At 43.8% G+C, this 16,205-nt stretch overlaps 1 protein-coding gene across 3 annotated transcripts in view; it reads left to right on the forward strand.

The window, feature by feature from the left end:
* Positions 1-16,205, forward strand: part of ARHGEF28 (Rho guanine nucleotide exchange factor 28) — a 209,692-nt gene that overhangs the window by 26,417 nt on the left and 167,070 nt on the right. For all 3 annotated transcript variants that reach the window (XM_075838207.1, XM_075838170.1, XM_075838180.1), the window contains exon 2: positions 13,552-13,592. In XM_075838207.1, the coding sequence (XP_075694322.1) occupies positions 13,560-13,592 (33 nt within the window). In that variant the 5' untranslated portion in view covers positions 13,552-13,559. The remainder of the gene's footprint in view (positions 1-13,551; positions 13,593-16,205) is intronic.

The following is a 16,205-nucleotide window of genomic DNA, read 5'->3' on the forward strand; positions in this document are numbered from 1 at the left end:
ACACGTGGCAAAAAAAAAAAATCTGCATGAACTTCGGGGCATGATGCAGATTTTTACAGCGGATTTCACTCTGCAGGGTTAAATCAGCAGCAAAATGCATTGAGTGGAAGTTGGGCCCTAATGAATGCTGGACATATTTTATATACGTGTGCGTGCGTGCGTATACAGTGGTGAAAATTGTCTGTCGGTAAAGGTTTTATAGATAATTTATTAGTCCTTACAGTTTCTGTGGGAGTGAGTGACGTGTGTCTGTTCATTCCTGGGTGACGTCAGGATAATTTTGTTTTCTAAAACACAGCAATTATTTTTCTTATTTGTTTACATATAAGTTTATTTAAAGAGGCTCTGTCACCAGATTTTGCAACCCCTATCTGCTATTGCAGCAGATCGGCGCTGCAATGTAGATAAGAGTAACGTTTTTATTTTTAAAAAACGAGCATTTTTGGCCAAGTTATGACCATTTTTGTAGTTATGCAAATGAGGCTTGCAAAAGTCCAAGTGGGTGTGGTCAAAAGTAAAAGTCCAAGTGGGCGTGTATTATGTGCGTACATCGGGGCGTTTTTACTACTTTTACTAGCTGGGCGTTCTGACGAGAAGTATCATCCACTTCTCTTCAGAACGCCCAGCTTCTGGCAGATCACGCTGTGACGTCACTTCCCCAGGTCCTGCATCGTGTCAGACGAGCGAGGACACATCGGCACCAGAGGCTACAGTTGATTCTGCAGCAGCATCAGCGTTTGCAGGTAAGATCGACTTACCTGCAAAAGCTGATGCTGCTGCAGAATCAACTGTAGCCTCTGGTGCCGATGTGGCCGACACGATGCAGGACCTGTGAGTGACGTCACAGATCTGCGCTGTCAGAAGCTGGGCGTTCTGAAGAGAAGTGGATGATACTTCTCTTCAGAGCGCCCAGCTAGTAAAAGTATTAAAAACGCCCCGATGTACGCACATAATACACGCCCACTTGGACTTTTACTTTTAAACACACCCACTTGGACTTTTGCAAGCCTCATTTGCATAACTACAAAAATGGTCATAACTTGGCCAAAAATGCTCGTTTTTTAAAAATAAAAACGTTACTGTAATCTACATTGCAGCGCCGATCTGCTGCAATAGCAGATAGGGGTTGCAAAATCTGGTGACAGAGCCTCTTTAAGGCAAAATACCCCTTGACAATCTGTCGCTGCCTTTCCGGATTAACCTCAAGCTTCTGCGTTCTCTTAGTCTGTTGTGAGTAAAGTTCCATTTGACAGTCATTTCTGTGTCGCACACTTAGTAGCTTGTCTTCAGGGCACTCCTGGCTGTTACACTTCGTACTCTAAGGCTATGTTCACACGGGGTCTTTTGCCGAGTTTTTTGACGCGGAAACCGCGTCGCAAAACTCGGCAGAAACGGCCCGAGAACGCCTCCCATTGATTTCAATGGGAGGCGTCGGCGTCTTTTTCCCGCGAGCAGTAAAACTGCCTCGCGGGAAAAAGAAGCGACATGCCCTATCTTCGGGCGCTTCCGCCTCCGACCTCCCATTGACTTCAATGGGAGGCAGGAGAAAGCGTATATCTTGCTGTTTAATGCCCGCGGCGCTCAATGGCCGCGGGCGAAAAACGGCGCGATAATTGCTGTTCACACGGAGTATTTTGGGGGAGGAATATCTGCCTCAAAATTCCGTTTGGAACTTTGAGGCAGATATTCCTCCCCCAAAATACTCCGTGTGAACATAGCCTAATTCTCAAGAGACTTTAAAAACTGCATACAGTATCAAATAACACGTAATCCTTATTAATATGGGGATTACACAGTTACTAATAGTAGACTCTCGTTCTCTGGACTTAAATGTACTACCTCTCGTTGTGTATAGCATTGTGGGTAAAAGTAGGTCGGGGCTTTGCAGTTTTTGGTGGCTCAAAATGGACACAAACTGCCTTTTTAGGGTATGTTCACACAACCTATTTTCAGACGTAATTCAGGCGTTTTACCGTATATATATTCGGTATTAGAAATGGGAATGAATCCCTTCGTAGGAAAGGTTACTAAAGGTTTTTCTGCTTTCTCATAATGGGTGCCATTCCCCTTTCTTGCATTCAAGGGAATAATTCATCAGAAAATTACATATCAATAAGATTTTTATTTGAAAAAATAAATATATATATTAAAATTATTATTTTTCTCACACTACCCTCTGAAGCACACAAGTGGCGCACTCTTCCTGTTTTCTGCAGAGCACTTGTCAGCTTTGCTGTATAGAATGCTACAGGGTCAGCAGAGTCATCATTATAGTTAGAGGGTGGACAATTGAATCACAGGACAGCTCTACTACACAGCTTTGTGTTCATCTCCCCTATCGCACTCTGGGGGAGGGGGCTGTAATCGATCACTTACTGGAGACTGTAATAATCTTTTATATTTCTCTGTCAATTAACGCTGATTCATTGCACATGCCATAATGCTCACACAACTGCTAATAAGTGTTTACCTCTTAGGGTCAGTTCACTCAGAATTTGTTGCGGAAAATCCGCAGCGTAATACAAATTGGATGAGAGAACAAATCTCATCCACACGCTGCGGAAAAAATGCTCAAATTGACATGCGGTGCAGAATTTTATTCCGCAGCGTGTCAATTGTATTTGTGTAAAAGTTGCTTATTTGTTCTGGGTTTTCCCCATTGAATTTAATGGGGAGGTAAAACCCGCAACAAATAGCAGTTGTTGCGTTTTTTTGTGGCCCAATCGCAGTGATTCCACCACAAAAAATGTAACTAAAAAAAAAAAATCTTATACTTACCCCAGAAGTCTGTTTTTTCCTCCAGGCCAGCCTCCTAAGATGACGCTACATCCCATGTGACTGCTGCAGCCAATCACAGGCTGAAGCGGTCTCCTGGGATAAAATGTCATGCTGCAGTTTTCCGCAGTGGACATTCTGGGTGAAAAACTGCACCACAGAATTCCCTGCGGCCACTGTGGTGGATACGCTCTGTGACTTTACGCAGAGTATCCTCCCCGTGTGAACTGTATAATGCAATGCCACCATAGTTTTTGGGGTTTCGTTTTTACGGCGTTTTCGTTGCGTGGTAAATTACATTTATTCTGCGTGTCAAAACAAATACGGCAATAACGTTTTACTACTTTTACAAAAATAAAATAAAATTTTGTTTTTATTTGTTTTAAAAAAAAAAAAAAAAAGTTTGTCACCTTATTCCATTCTATGATATATATATTTTTTCAGTCAATGAGGAGGTGTGAAGACTTTTTTTTTTTTTAAATTTTTTTTATTGGTACAATTTTGGGGTGCATAACTTGTTGTCCACTTTTAATTAAATTATTTTGGAAGTGAGCTGACTCAAAAACAGCAATTCTGGCATAGTTTTTCGCCGTAATGCGTTCTCCTGGCAGGTTAAATTGGGACAGAGGGAGCGCCTTTCCTCTCACTAACTGCTCAGATGCGGCGGTCACGATTGGCCTTGGCATCGAAGTGTTTAAACATCTGGCATCAGAGTTCTCTCCCATTCCAGCTGTTGCAGCCGGGTGTCTTGCTTTATGAAACAGCTGGCACCCGCCGGTGATTGGACATTGCTGTAGCACACCCCCGCCATACAGGTACGGCAGATGTCGCTCAGGGGTTAAATAAAGCTCTCCTATTGAGCCATAATAAACTTGTACTGCACTTTTTACATTGTGATGCAGTTTTAGGCCTCATTCACACGACAGGGTCCGAGTGTCGGCCGGGAAAATCGTCCGTTTTTGGCCGATTTTCCCGACCGGTTTGCATCCGTTCCGATTCCGGGCCGCGTTGCCGTTTTTACCGGCCGATTTGGACCCGATTTGCATCCGTTTTTTTCCCTGTCCGTTTTAAAATCGGATGAATTTCATTTAAATTTGTTGACACACACAGCCCTTTGTAGATGATGCCACCCAGCCCCCTGTTGGGGATGCCACCCAGCCCCCTGTTGGGGATGCCACCCAGCCCCCTGTTGGGGATGCCACCCAGCCCCCTGTTGGGGATGCCACCCAGCCCCCTGTTGGGGATGCCACCCAGCCCCCTGTTGGGGATGCCACCCAGCCCCCTGTTGGGGATGCCACCCAGCCCCCTGTTGGGGATGCCACCCAGCCCCCTGTAGGGGATGCCACCCTGCCCCCTGTAGGGGATGCCACCCTGCCCCCTGTAGGGGATGCCACCCTGCCCCCTGTAGGGGATGCCACACTGCCCCCCCCACTTCCAGGAGAAGTCACCCTGCCCCCCCCCTTTCCAGGAGAAGTCACCCTGCCCCCCCCCCCTTTCCAGGAGAAGTCACCCTGCCCCCCCCCCCTTTCCAGGAGAAGTCACCCTGCCCCCCCCCCTTTCCAGGAGAAGTCACTGACTTCAATGTCCATATATGGACAGTGTAGTCACTCCTCCTGAAGAGGAATTCCCTGCCACAGGTCGGGAATTCCACTTCAGAAGTGAGTGACGTCACTGTGTCCATATATGGACAGTGTAGTCACTCACTTCTCCTGTAGCGGAATCCCCTGCCATAGAGTCCGGGATTCCGCTGCAGAAGTGAGTGACTTCGCTGTGTCCATATATGGACAGTGTAGTCACTCACTTCTCCTGTAGCGGAATCCCCAATCCCCGGCCGGGGATTGGGGATTCAGACTCCTACAGCGAGAAATAAAAGACCCTCCTCCTCCTCCTCACATGCACTGTGAGGAGGAAGAGAGAGAGTGCGCGAGCAACGGTAGACCCGGCCATCACTCGGGACACATTCCGGTGATGGCCGTGTATTACCCGGCCCCATAGACTTCTATGGGAGCCGGGTGGCCGGACACCCGGCCAAAAATAGAGCATGTCCTATTTTTTGACGGCCGATTTTCCCGGCCGTCAAAAAATCGGTCGTGTGAATAGCCCCATTAGGGGTCTATTATTCCTAATGCAGCCGGGTGCCGGCCGATTTATGAACGGCCGGCACCCGGCCGGGAAACCCTGTCGTGTGAATCCCGCCTTAGTTTTTTCCTCTAGCTTAAAAACATAAACAAAACTGGTTATGGAAACAAAGGAGGAGAGTGAAAACTTTTATGTTTATAATCTCTTATTACAATCCACTGCAGTTTCAAGTCAAATATAGAAAAGCCACGATATGTCCTAAAATAAGTGCGGTTTTAAAACAAAAGATGTGAATTGAATTTTCAAAAATCCCATTTCCGTACATGTAACGTGTGAGTTTTGCGTGGTTTTCCACTGCAGAATGCTAGAAGTGCACATGCTGTGGAGTTACAGATGGAATGGTTGTTTTGTGTAAATAAAGGCACTCAGGTAGATTTGAGTGTAATAAAAGCTCATATCCTTAATCACATGTAATGAATGATATTGTGTATGATCTGAAGCCAACTCATTTGTAGCTCCACTTATTCTGTTTTTCTTACAAAATGCTGGCAGACCCAATAGAATCTATTGTTTCCAAACCATGCCGTAACTCTGCAGCGTGCAAGTATTCTATATAAGGACCCTGAGTTGCTTTCATATTAGGCTCTGTTCACACTACCATCATGGCTTCCGTTCTTCAGGTGTGACCGATATGTTTTCAGACGGATTCCCCCAATATATCCTGACAGGTTTCCATTTTTCTTATGAGGCATGGATTTTGTTAGCATTTTTTTTTTTTTTTAATGGTAACAATAAGGGTAACCTCACTCAGGGCGGATATACTGTGTAAAGGTACACAGCGTATTCACCCTGGCGGCCGCAGGGAATTCCGGCCGAAAAACCGCATCAAATTGTGGTTCAGTTTTTCGGCCGGAATGTCTGCTGCGGAAAACAGAAGATAAAAAAAACAAAAAAAAAAACACCCATACTTACCCTCTGACGTATTGCAGACTGGCCTCCTGCGATGATTTTTTATCCCATGTGACTGAATGGGATAATGAAACATCCTGGACGAAGAAGCACAGAAATCTGGGTAAGTATGAGATTTTTTTTTTGCCTTGGAATCGCACCTTTTCCGCCGCAAAAATCTCAACATCTGCTTTTTGTTGCGAGTTTTATCTCTTCAATTCAATAGGGAAAACCTGCAACAAAAAGCAGCGATTACGTAAATACAATTGACAAGCTGTGGTTTAAAAAAAACGCACCGTAGGTCAATTTCTAAGCGTTTTTTTTCCCGCTCATCGGTTATGCAGCGTGTGGATGAGATTTGTTCAAATTTTTCATTCTACTCAATGCATTCCTACGGACAGCGATTTTCTGATCTGTTTTGTAGTGAGTGATCAAAAGTCTAGGTGTAGCCGTAGTTTTCGGAGACACTAAAATGTAACTTCCCGCACAATTAAAAGCTTATTTCTCATAGTTATGTAAAAAGTGGCGCAAAAATTGCAGTGCAGTTCTGGCCCTTTTGGTTATGCTATAAAAAGCATAAGGTCCATATTTTTAAAGTTTTTCCTTGCCACAAAAATCTGAATATGCCAACCTTCCAGCAGCATTAGCAATACATAATTAAATAATATACAGGGTGTCTGCTGACATGCATTTAACCTGCTTTCTGGAGAAAATTAATTCAGTTAGATCTTTTTTCAGTTTCAAATTTTTTTTTATTTCAATGCGGACAAAGGTTTCGACAACGGGGACAGTCCCTTCAAAATATAGACTCTCAAAAGGTATGTTTTAGAGCGGTGTTTCTTAACGTTTCTGATCCGGGTACACCCTAGTCAAAGAAATTCTAACCAAGTACCCCCAAGGCTCCAAACTGTCAATTTTTTTAGTGAAATTGCTCAGCTGACCGCTTATTACACTGACATGTGACCATTTGTGCTAATTCTTACTACAGTAAAGAAGCACATAACTGGCAGTGCTGCCGCTTCATTCTGAGGTAGGACCCCACTGATCAGGTATAATGGCATATACCAGTGATATGCTTTTAACTACTTAATTAACCGCCCATACTCCTTTTCCTAGTGGTCATTAAAGAGGCTCTGTCACCAGATTTTGCAGCCCCTATCTGCTATTGCAGCAGATCGGCGCTGCAATGTAGATTACAGTAACGTTTTTATTTTTAAAAAACGAGCATTTTTGACCAAGTTATGACCATTTTTGTATTTATGCAAATGAGGCTTGCAAAAGTACAACTGGGCGTGTTTACAGTAAAAGTACAACTGGGCGTGTATTATGTGCGTACATCTGGGCGTGTTTACTTCTTTTACTAGCTGGGCGTTAGGAATGGGAGTGTATGATGCTGACGAATCAGCATCATCCACTTCTCTTCGTTACCACCCAGCTTCTGGCAGTGCAGACACAGCCGTGTTCTCGAGAGATCACGCTGTGTCGTCACTCATTTCCTGCCCCAGGTCCTGCATCGTGTCGGCACCAGAGGCTACAGTTGATTCTGCAGCAGCATAGGCCCCATGCACACAAACGTATTTTTGCGGCCGCAATTTACCCACAAATTTTCGGGTGAATTGTAGCCCCATTCATTTCAATGGACTCGTGCACACAACCGTGGTTTCCACGGTCCATGCATTGCCCAGGAGCCTGGACCGCAAAAAGTTAGAACATGTCTTATTACGGCCGCATTTTGCTGTCCAGGCTCATAGAAATGAATTGACGTGGCCATGTGCACCTTCTGCGATTTGCGGAGCGGCCCTCGGTTGACACTCCATGGCCGTCCGAGCCGCAAATCACAGCCGTGCACACCACTACGGTTGTGTGCATGAGGCCTGAGGCTGGAGGGGAGGTGGATCACTTCAAATAGCCATATCTCCAGCTGTGGTTCTGGTGGCATATGAAAGAGGAGATTCTAATCTTTCATATGATACCAGGATCGCAGGACTAGCTGTGAAGCAACCGGAGGTATCACCAGTTGAAAACAGTCGGGAATGGAAGCTGTATACTATATGATCACTATGTTGCTGGGCAGGGAAGGGGGAGAAGCTGTATGACACTGGACAGCGTCATGCAGAAGACATCACCCAGAGTGAAAAAAAAGCGTAGCCTCCCATTTGGTAAGTCTAGACAAATTAGCGTATTTAGAAAAATGCTCATAACTTTGCAAATGTTTAAAAAATAATAATAATAATAATAATTACATTGTAGTTATCAACTTATAGCGCCTATTAGATTAGGAGACAGGGAATTAATATACTAGTGACCGTCATCTTCAATAATGAAAAATCCCAAGTAAAAAAAGAAAGTAAAAACCCATTTTCTACCCTTACAAAATGCTTTATTATGAAAAAAATAAAAAATGACAAAGCTACAAATAATTGATATCACCGTGAAGGTAACGACCCGAACTATAAGAGTATTACGTTATTTAATCCGCATGTTGAACGCCGTAAAAAATCTAATGAAAAAAACAATGCCAAAAAATTGCTGTTTTGCATTCTATAGTGCCTTTAAAAAAAAAAATGCAATAAAAAGTGATCAAAAAAAGCATAAGTACCCCAAAATAAAAACTACAAATCGTCCTGCAAAAAATAAGCTCTTATACAGGCTACATCGGCAGAAAAAAATAATTTGTTTTTATCGTGCAAAAGTTGTAAAACACAAAGTATAAATTTAGTAATCGTAGTAACCAGCAGAATAAAGTTATGTTCTTTATACCACACAGTAAATGGCGTAAATTTAAAATGCTAAAAAAAAAGACAGAATTAGTTTGGTTCCCCCCCCCCCCCCAAAAAAAAGTTAATAAACTATACATGCCATTAAAGAATGCAACACCTGCCAAACAGTTGATCTTTCTAGGAAAGCCGCGGACACCTGGACATTTCAGCAGCTGCAGGGGAAATGCAGTATTGCATGGTGGCCATTCAAATGAAATGTAACGCTTGGGCAGCTTAAGTCCGCTAGAGCGAGAGCCTCTGGCTCATAGACTCATCACAGACAATCGCTTTAGATTGAGAGCCCTAAGCTCCAGACCCCTCCACAAATCAAACTGCTGTTTTTGCCATGTAAGACCGGGTTCACACTGCATTTTTGTTGCGTTTTTTAATATGCTTTTTTTTTTTGTTTTGGTTGATGAAATCCCATTGGGAGACATGGGAGTTTATCTACCAAAACAAAAAATGTATGTTAAAAATGCACTGTGTGAACACATCCTTGTACATGAATGGCTCTAGTCTGCCAGAGTGAGAGCCACTGCTTGTTAGGGGCTCTCTTTAGAAGGGGATCTTGATTGAGGGACCATCCTCTATTTTGGCTTGAGATATAAACCCTTGAATGCCACACGTAACGGAATTACTGCATATTTTCCGTCTGGAATTGCGGAAGGGAAATGCGTAGCAGAATACAGTTGCAGCAAAGTGGATGTAATTTACCAAATGTCATCCACACGCTGCAGAAAAATTTTGGCTAGAAATTTACTTGTGGTGCCTAATTTTATTGCCGTAGCATGTCGATTACTGCTGCAGAAAGTGGACTGATTTCCTGCGTTTTTTTTTTCCATAGAAATTAAGAACAACAATTCCACAGCAAACTACAATGTACTGTGTAATTTTCTGCTGGCTTTCTTACAGGGGGTCCAAATTATATGACCGGAAGAAGTAACCCCATCACACAGCCCTTAAAAAAACGTACCAAAAAAACGCAGCAAATATCCGCAGTGAAAAACTCATGAAATTGTGTGTATTTTCAGCTTGTTGATGCGTAAATGCTGCACAGATTTTCCGCAGCAAATTTGTTACGTGTGGACAAGCCCTTAGTGTTCTAGTTCCACCATCAATTAATGGCCCCTAGTAATAGATGTACGCAGACATGTACACATCGATATACATATTCACATGTATGTGTGTGTCAGTGTGTATATGTCTACACACACATGCACGCGCGCAATAGTGATCAGTGGGCGTCTCCGTTATGGGGCTTTTTGAAAACTACGCCCACCACATGTGGGCATGGTTTTGTCCACATGTGGCCGCTGTAATATGGTAATGTTCCATATATATATTATTATTGATACTATGTCCTTTTGTGCAGAATTGCATAGACCGTGGTGTTCGGTATCTTATTCTGGTCATGATACTGAACTCTAAAAAATTTTTATTCTATTCGTCCTTATGATTTTTGTTATGGTAGCGATACAACTTGCAATGCATTGCTGCAGTATTTAGTGATGGGCTGAAATTGTGGTAAGAATTCATCCCTATTCTAACCGTAGTATTACTGTTTGAGCTTAAACGAACACTAAACCTAGAAATAATTGATAGACGTCAACTGGAAATATATTTGCCCCCACTGTTTCAGTCTTCTGGGTTTTTTAGATGTTCCTAAAACAACCCGCCTTGTAGATATCCTGCAGAGAAGACAGGGCTTAGTCTTCTGCTGATCTGTTCCATTTTTAGCTGATGAATGACTGACGGATGAGACTCAACAAAAATTAGGGGCTTTAGGATTCTTGTCGTACTGCAGTCAGGCCATATGGAAAGCCTCCTTCTGCAGCCAGTTGTCCTATATCGAGCCAGAGGATAGTGAGGAGGAGGGGGAAATGGCTGGTCTTTTGGGACACAGATTTCTTTATATATTTCTCAGTTTTATTTAAAAAAATTAGACCATGGGATCCAAGGAAGGGAGGAGAAGAAAGGAGGAATTACTTAGATATATTTTAATTTTATTTGTTCATTTTGTATGTTTAGTGTTCCTTTAAATGAAAGTCTGTTTATTAACTTTGTTCTGTCATGTCATTAACATTATTTGAAATTCTATACTTTATTTATAGGCAATATATTATGTAACCTGTTGACTTTATCTTTACAAAAGTCCTGCACCTCTGTTTGTTTGAGTTCTAACTAATGATGTATTTATTCTGCATTTGTGCCATATTCTTCTAGTACCGGTGTTACCAGTAAACTGAAGTGAACCTCACCTTTGCTGTTATTATTCCTATTACGTTATTAGCTCTAAGCTTAGCAGGTTTGTGCTGAAAACAAGGGGATCTTATAAACACACTTTGTTTCAGGCAGCATTACCGTGACTTGGCTTTTTTCAAACTGTTTTGTACGTTGGAAAATAGTACAGGCGAAAACAATTGCGCCGCTGCCTCCACTTGTCGGGCAGTCCCACAAGGTCATACATTACAGTGAACTTTTTGAGAATGTGTCTATCCAATGTCAATGACTACTTTGCTTGGCTTGTTACATTCAAGTGTTCTGAGTTGAGGTGATACATTTTAGCATTAGACTGGGTTCTCACTTTGCGGTTGAGTTTTTTGCAGCGATTTGTGTCAAAATGATGCAGGTTTTACGGCGAATTGCGGCAAGAAACTCATTTGTACCACAGCGTCAAATCCCAGCCTTAGGCTGGATTCACATTGGCAGCGTTACGAAACGCAACAAAAATGCACATTGCGAACCCAAACTTAAAGAATATAATATTGGTATAGCAAATCCATTAGTAAAATCTAGGCTGTTTTTTTATGAACGTGTATAGTCTGCAACCCAAATGGCAGTCTAAGGCCTCATGCACACGACCATAGCCGTGTGCACGGCCGTGATTTTCGGGTCGGCCGGCTGCGGACTGTCAGCCGCGGGCCGCCCCCAAATCGTAGGACATGCACATGGCCGCCGTCATTGTTTTCAATGAGCCCGGACCGCAGAAGATGTCCGTAATAGGACATGCCCGTTCTTTCTGCGGTGCGGGTTCCCGGGCGATGCATGGATCGTAAAAACTACAGTCGTGTGCATGGCCCCATAGAAAAGAATGGGGCCGCAATTCTCCCGTGCGTTTTCGGGGGAATTGCGGCCGCAAAAACACGTTCGTGTGCATGGGGCCTTAGGCCTAATGCACATGACTGTGTTTTTTCTTGACCATGTGCTATCCACAATTCTGCGGAGAGCACAGACCCATTCATTTATATGACTCCATATACACTGCCGTGATGTCCGCAAGTCCAGGCCGCAAAATCTCAGGACACGTCATTTTATTGTCCGTATTTGCGACACGGACTCGACGGCATACGGGTTGCCGTCCGCGTGTCGTCCACAATTGCAGATACGTTGCCAAACGACGCCAGGGAATTCATGTGACCTACTCAGGTGGTCGGGACAAACTGTAGACCTCCATTCCAGCCTTTCTTTGCATTTCACTACAGAGGTTTTTTTGCGGACGAATGTACTGCAAATACAGACAACGGATCTGTCGTTTTGTGCACAGATCGTAGGATACTGCCAAGTATGAAGTTGTATCGGCTGCTGAATAGAACAATAAGGTTGATGATATTATTATGAATTTCGTCCGAAAATGAAACTTTTTTTTTTTTTTTAATCCAGTTTATATTATACACACTTTTTTTATATTCCAATAAGCTGATCTTTCCGGTTATCTGCAGCTTACTTGTTTGCTTTGCTATAAATACAGGAACACCATTTCTTAGTTTATTCCGTAATCATTCTAAAGGTCAAAGTACCATTGTAATCCTGCAGAGGCTGTTGCAAATGTAAGGGTGTATTTTACGGTTTGGCAGATTTTCGAAAATCACGCCAAAACCGTTTTTTCCCTCAGTCGCAAAAAAACAAACAAAACTATTTTGCTGTGGACATGGCAAAAAAACGGCATTTTAACCACACAAGTGAATCCAGCCATAACTAAAAATAAGGAAAGGTGAATATGCGCCAAGTGTGTAAATGTATTACCAATGACGTCTGGCATTGTGAATGACTGCTATATGATCAAATGATTTGAGAAGCGGTAACTTTTGCCGTGCTTTGTGGTAGCCATTGGTTCAGCTAGTCCTTCCGCGTCTGTTGCAGAGGATTCCACACTTTTCCTACCATAGTTGTCCTGCAGTTGCATTAAAATGTTTCTGCTCCCACAAAAAACAGTGCCTGTTCACATCACCGTTGCCCTTCCGTTGAGGGGTTCCATCGGAGGTTTCCATCGGGTTTCCTACGCTATTGATTCCGTCAAAACAACCGAACCCTGTCACAACGGCGACGGACGGATACCATTAGCTAGGTTTCCGTCACCATTGAGTTCAATGGTGAGGGAAATGGACGCTGAGGCTTTAGTTTGCTTTCCGCTGAGGGGTTAACCTGATGGAAACCTCCGACGGGACCCCTCAACGGAACACAGACGGTGGTGTGAACACTGCCTCACTTTGTAGCTCTAAAACAAAATATTGTAAAAACTACGGGTAAACCTTTAGCAAGACGTTCTAATCCTATGTAGACTTAAAGGGCTGATACAAAAACATTAGTGTGGTCCGAAAGCCCACAGTCCGCTGCCCCTTTTAAGATGATGATGATGATGATATAAGTAATAGAATTCTCAATCATGTGGAACATAAAAAAGCACGGTCTTGGTTTTGATTTTGTTAGCTGAAGGTTGGAGCCTGGGTATACGGTTACTGCGTTGTGCTGAGTTGCGTGTATCTGTGTAGCAGGCAGAGGAGATTAGCTGTGGCCTGCAGAGATCCACACCTTGCTGTTGAATAGTCCTGTCTGGGTGCAGCGTTTGAGGAAAAAGAAATATGTAACAGATCTAGCTGGCCTATTGTAGAAGGAGCGCACATTTATTTCAACTTGTCCATTCAGCCTTTTTTCTTCTGGTAAGATAATAGTTTTATGACTCTTCCCTTCTTTTTTTTTTTTATCTTTACAGCTGCAGAAATGGAGCTGAGCCAAACAGAAGTTCCTCTCTATGTAAGTATCTCCAAGTATTACATTCTAGTGAAAGCGTATCTATAGGAATGGATTATGTATGACGCTGGACTGCCCGAGGGCGAGGTAGAAAGGAAATTAAATATGTGGCTGAATCTCTTGTCCTCCCTTTAGACTCTGCGTACAGTGTTAACATGAGCGCTTCACTTATTCCTTTCATTGTTTCCAGCTTGTTAAATGTTTCCTCCCTGGTGTTTACCTCCGGTCTTAGTGCCTTACCCTCGTTCATGTGACTGTGGCCCATTATATTCTATGTGCCCGTATTTATTCTCCTTGCATCCCTAGCATTCTGTCTAAGGGTATATTCACATGCTGCAGATTGCTAACCGTAATTTTTACAACTTTCCCATTCATCTGAAATAGAGTTTGCAGAAATCCATGTGCTTTCCACCATAACAACCCCATTCCGATGAGTAAAACTGATTTGTCATTCGCAGACATTTCTGCAACTAAACCGCCACGTGTGAATTCACGCTAAGGGATCGTTCAGACTAGCGTAATACACATCCATGTGCTGGGCATTGAAATAACTCACAGGACATGAACGCATTCGTTTCAATGGGGCTATTCAGACATGTGTGAGTTCTCACGCAGCGAGAGTCCGTCGCGTGAAACTCGCGGCATGTGCTATATTGGTGCGTTTTTGCACACCTAGTCGCCCATTGAAGTCTATTGGTGCGTGAAAACCACGGACAGCACACGGACGACATCCGTATGCTGTCCGTGTTTCACACAGTTACATAGAAAAGCAGAGAAATAAAAAAGTGCTTGCACAGACGTAAAAAACACATGCTACACGCAAAGCACACTGATGTCAATACGCGACGAACATGAAATTAGGAAAAACGCTCCATTTTTTTTTTACGCACGCAAATCTGATACGCTCATCTGAATGTTGCCTTACAGCCCATATTCTCTCCTAGAAGCATTTCTATAGGAGGATTTACAATGCACACAGGCACCACACAGATAACAATATTGGTTGGTCTTTCTGATCCAAATTGCCAATCTGAAAGAGGAACTGTTTCTGTGCTGTTCTATATAAAAAAAATTATTATTATACTTCTCGACAACCGTTTGATTTCAGGGTTGGCAGTTCAGTGAATGCACCCACCAGCCTAGCACTATATTTGATCCCCTAGATGTCCTAATATAAGGAGGGTTGTCTGACATAATCAGAGCTAGGGAAATGGCTGAGCAAGATTGTCATAGTTGTCACCCTCAAATTTCCTTATAAACCTTATGAGAGCTACTACGAGAGCACCACAGCAAAATAAAGAAAATCCAAAAAGTTCAGGAGAAAGATGAGACAGCGTGAAATCATTCAGCGTTGCCAGGAAAGGACTCCGTCAAATTCTTTTTAAGCCAATATCAAACATCCTTCAGGTCCCTGGTTTCTAACGTTTCATATAATTGGTCGAAGAAATGGTCACAGTGACAGATTGCTAAATGGCTTTTCATAGAATACAAATTGCACAAAAAAAATAACTTTTTGAAGAATTCCGAGTTGTGTGTGTGATTCAGGTGAGCAACTTTTAATAGCCAGAATAAACCTCTCCGTTAAGGCCTTATTCACACGACCGGGTCCGATTGTCGGCCGATAAAAACGGCCATTTTGAATCCCTTCCGATTCCGTTCCGGGCCGTGTTGCTGTTTTTAACGGCAGATTTTGACCCGTTTTGCATCCGGTTTTTTTCATGTCCGTTTTTAAAATCGGATGAATTTAATTTGTACATTTTTTGCCACACACTTCCCTCTGTAGATAATGCCACACACTGCCCTCCTTGTAGGTAGTGCCACACACTGCCCTCCTTGTAGGTAGTGCCACACACTGCCCCCCTTGTAGGTAGTGCCACACACTGCCCCCCTTGTAGGTAGTGCCACACACTGCCCCCTTGTAGGTAGTGCCACACACTGCCCCCCTTGTAGGTAGTGCCACACACTGCCCTCTGTAGGTAGTGCCACACACTGCCCCCCTTGTAGGTAGTGTCACACACTGCCCCCCTTGTAGGTAGTGCCACACACTGCCCCCCTTGTAGGTAGTGCCACACACTGCCCCCCTTGTAGGTAGTGCCACACACTGCCCCCCTTGTAGGTAGTGCCACACACTGCCCCCCCTTGTAGGTAGTGCCACACACTGCCCCCTTGTAGGTAGTGCCACCCCCCATAGATGGTACCCACCCTACTTTCCTGTAGGGGACGGCTCCAGGAGAAGTCCCTCACTTCACTGTCCATACATGGACAGTGAAGCCAGGGACTTCTCCTGGAACGGAATCCCCGGCCACATCACCTGGGATTCGCTTCAGAAGTCTCTGACGTCATTGCGTCCATATATGGATACAGTGAAGTCAGGGACTTCTGCTGGAGCGGAATCCCCAATTCCCGGCCACAGCGTTGCCGAAGCTGTGGCCGGGGATTGGGGATTCCACTCCTACAGGGAGCAAAAAAATACCACCCTCCTCCTCATCACATGCACTTCGCACTGTGAGGAGGAGAAGGAGAGAGAGCGAGCGACTGAAGACACGGCCGTCACTTGGAGCACATTTAAGTGATGGCCGTGTATTACCCGGCCTCATAGACTTTTGGGGGCCGGGA

This window comes from Rhinoderma darwinii, chromosome 1 (assembly GCF_050947455.1).
Source record: "Rhinoderma darwinii isolate aRhiDar2 chromosome 1, aRhiDar2.hap1, whole genome shotgun sequence".
In the NCBI taxonomy this organism is placed as follows: Eukaryota; Metazoa; Chordata; class Amphibia; order Anura; family Rhinodermatidae; genus Rhinoderma; species Rhinoderma darwinii.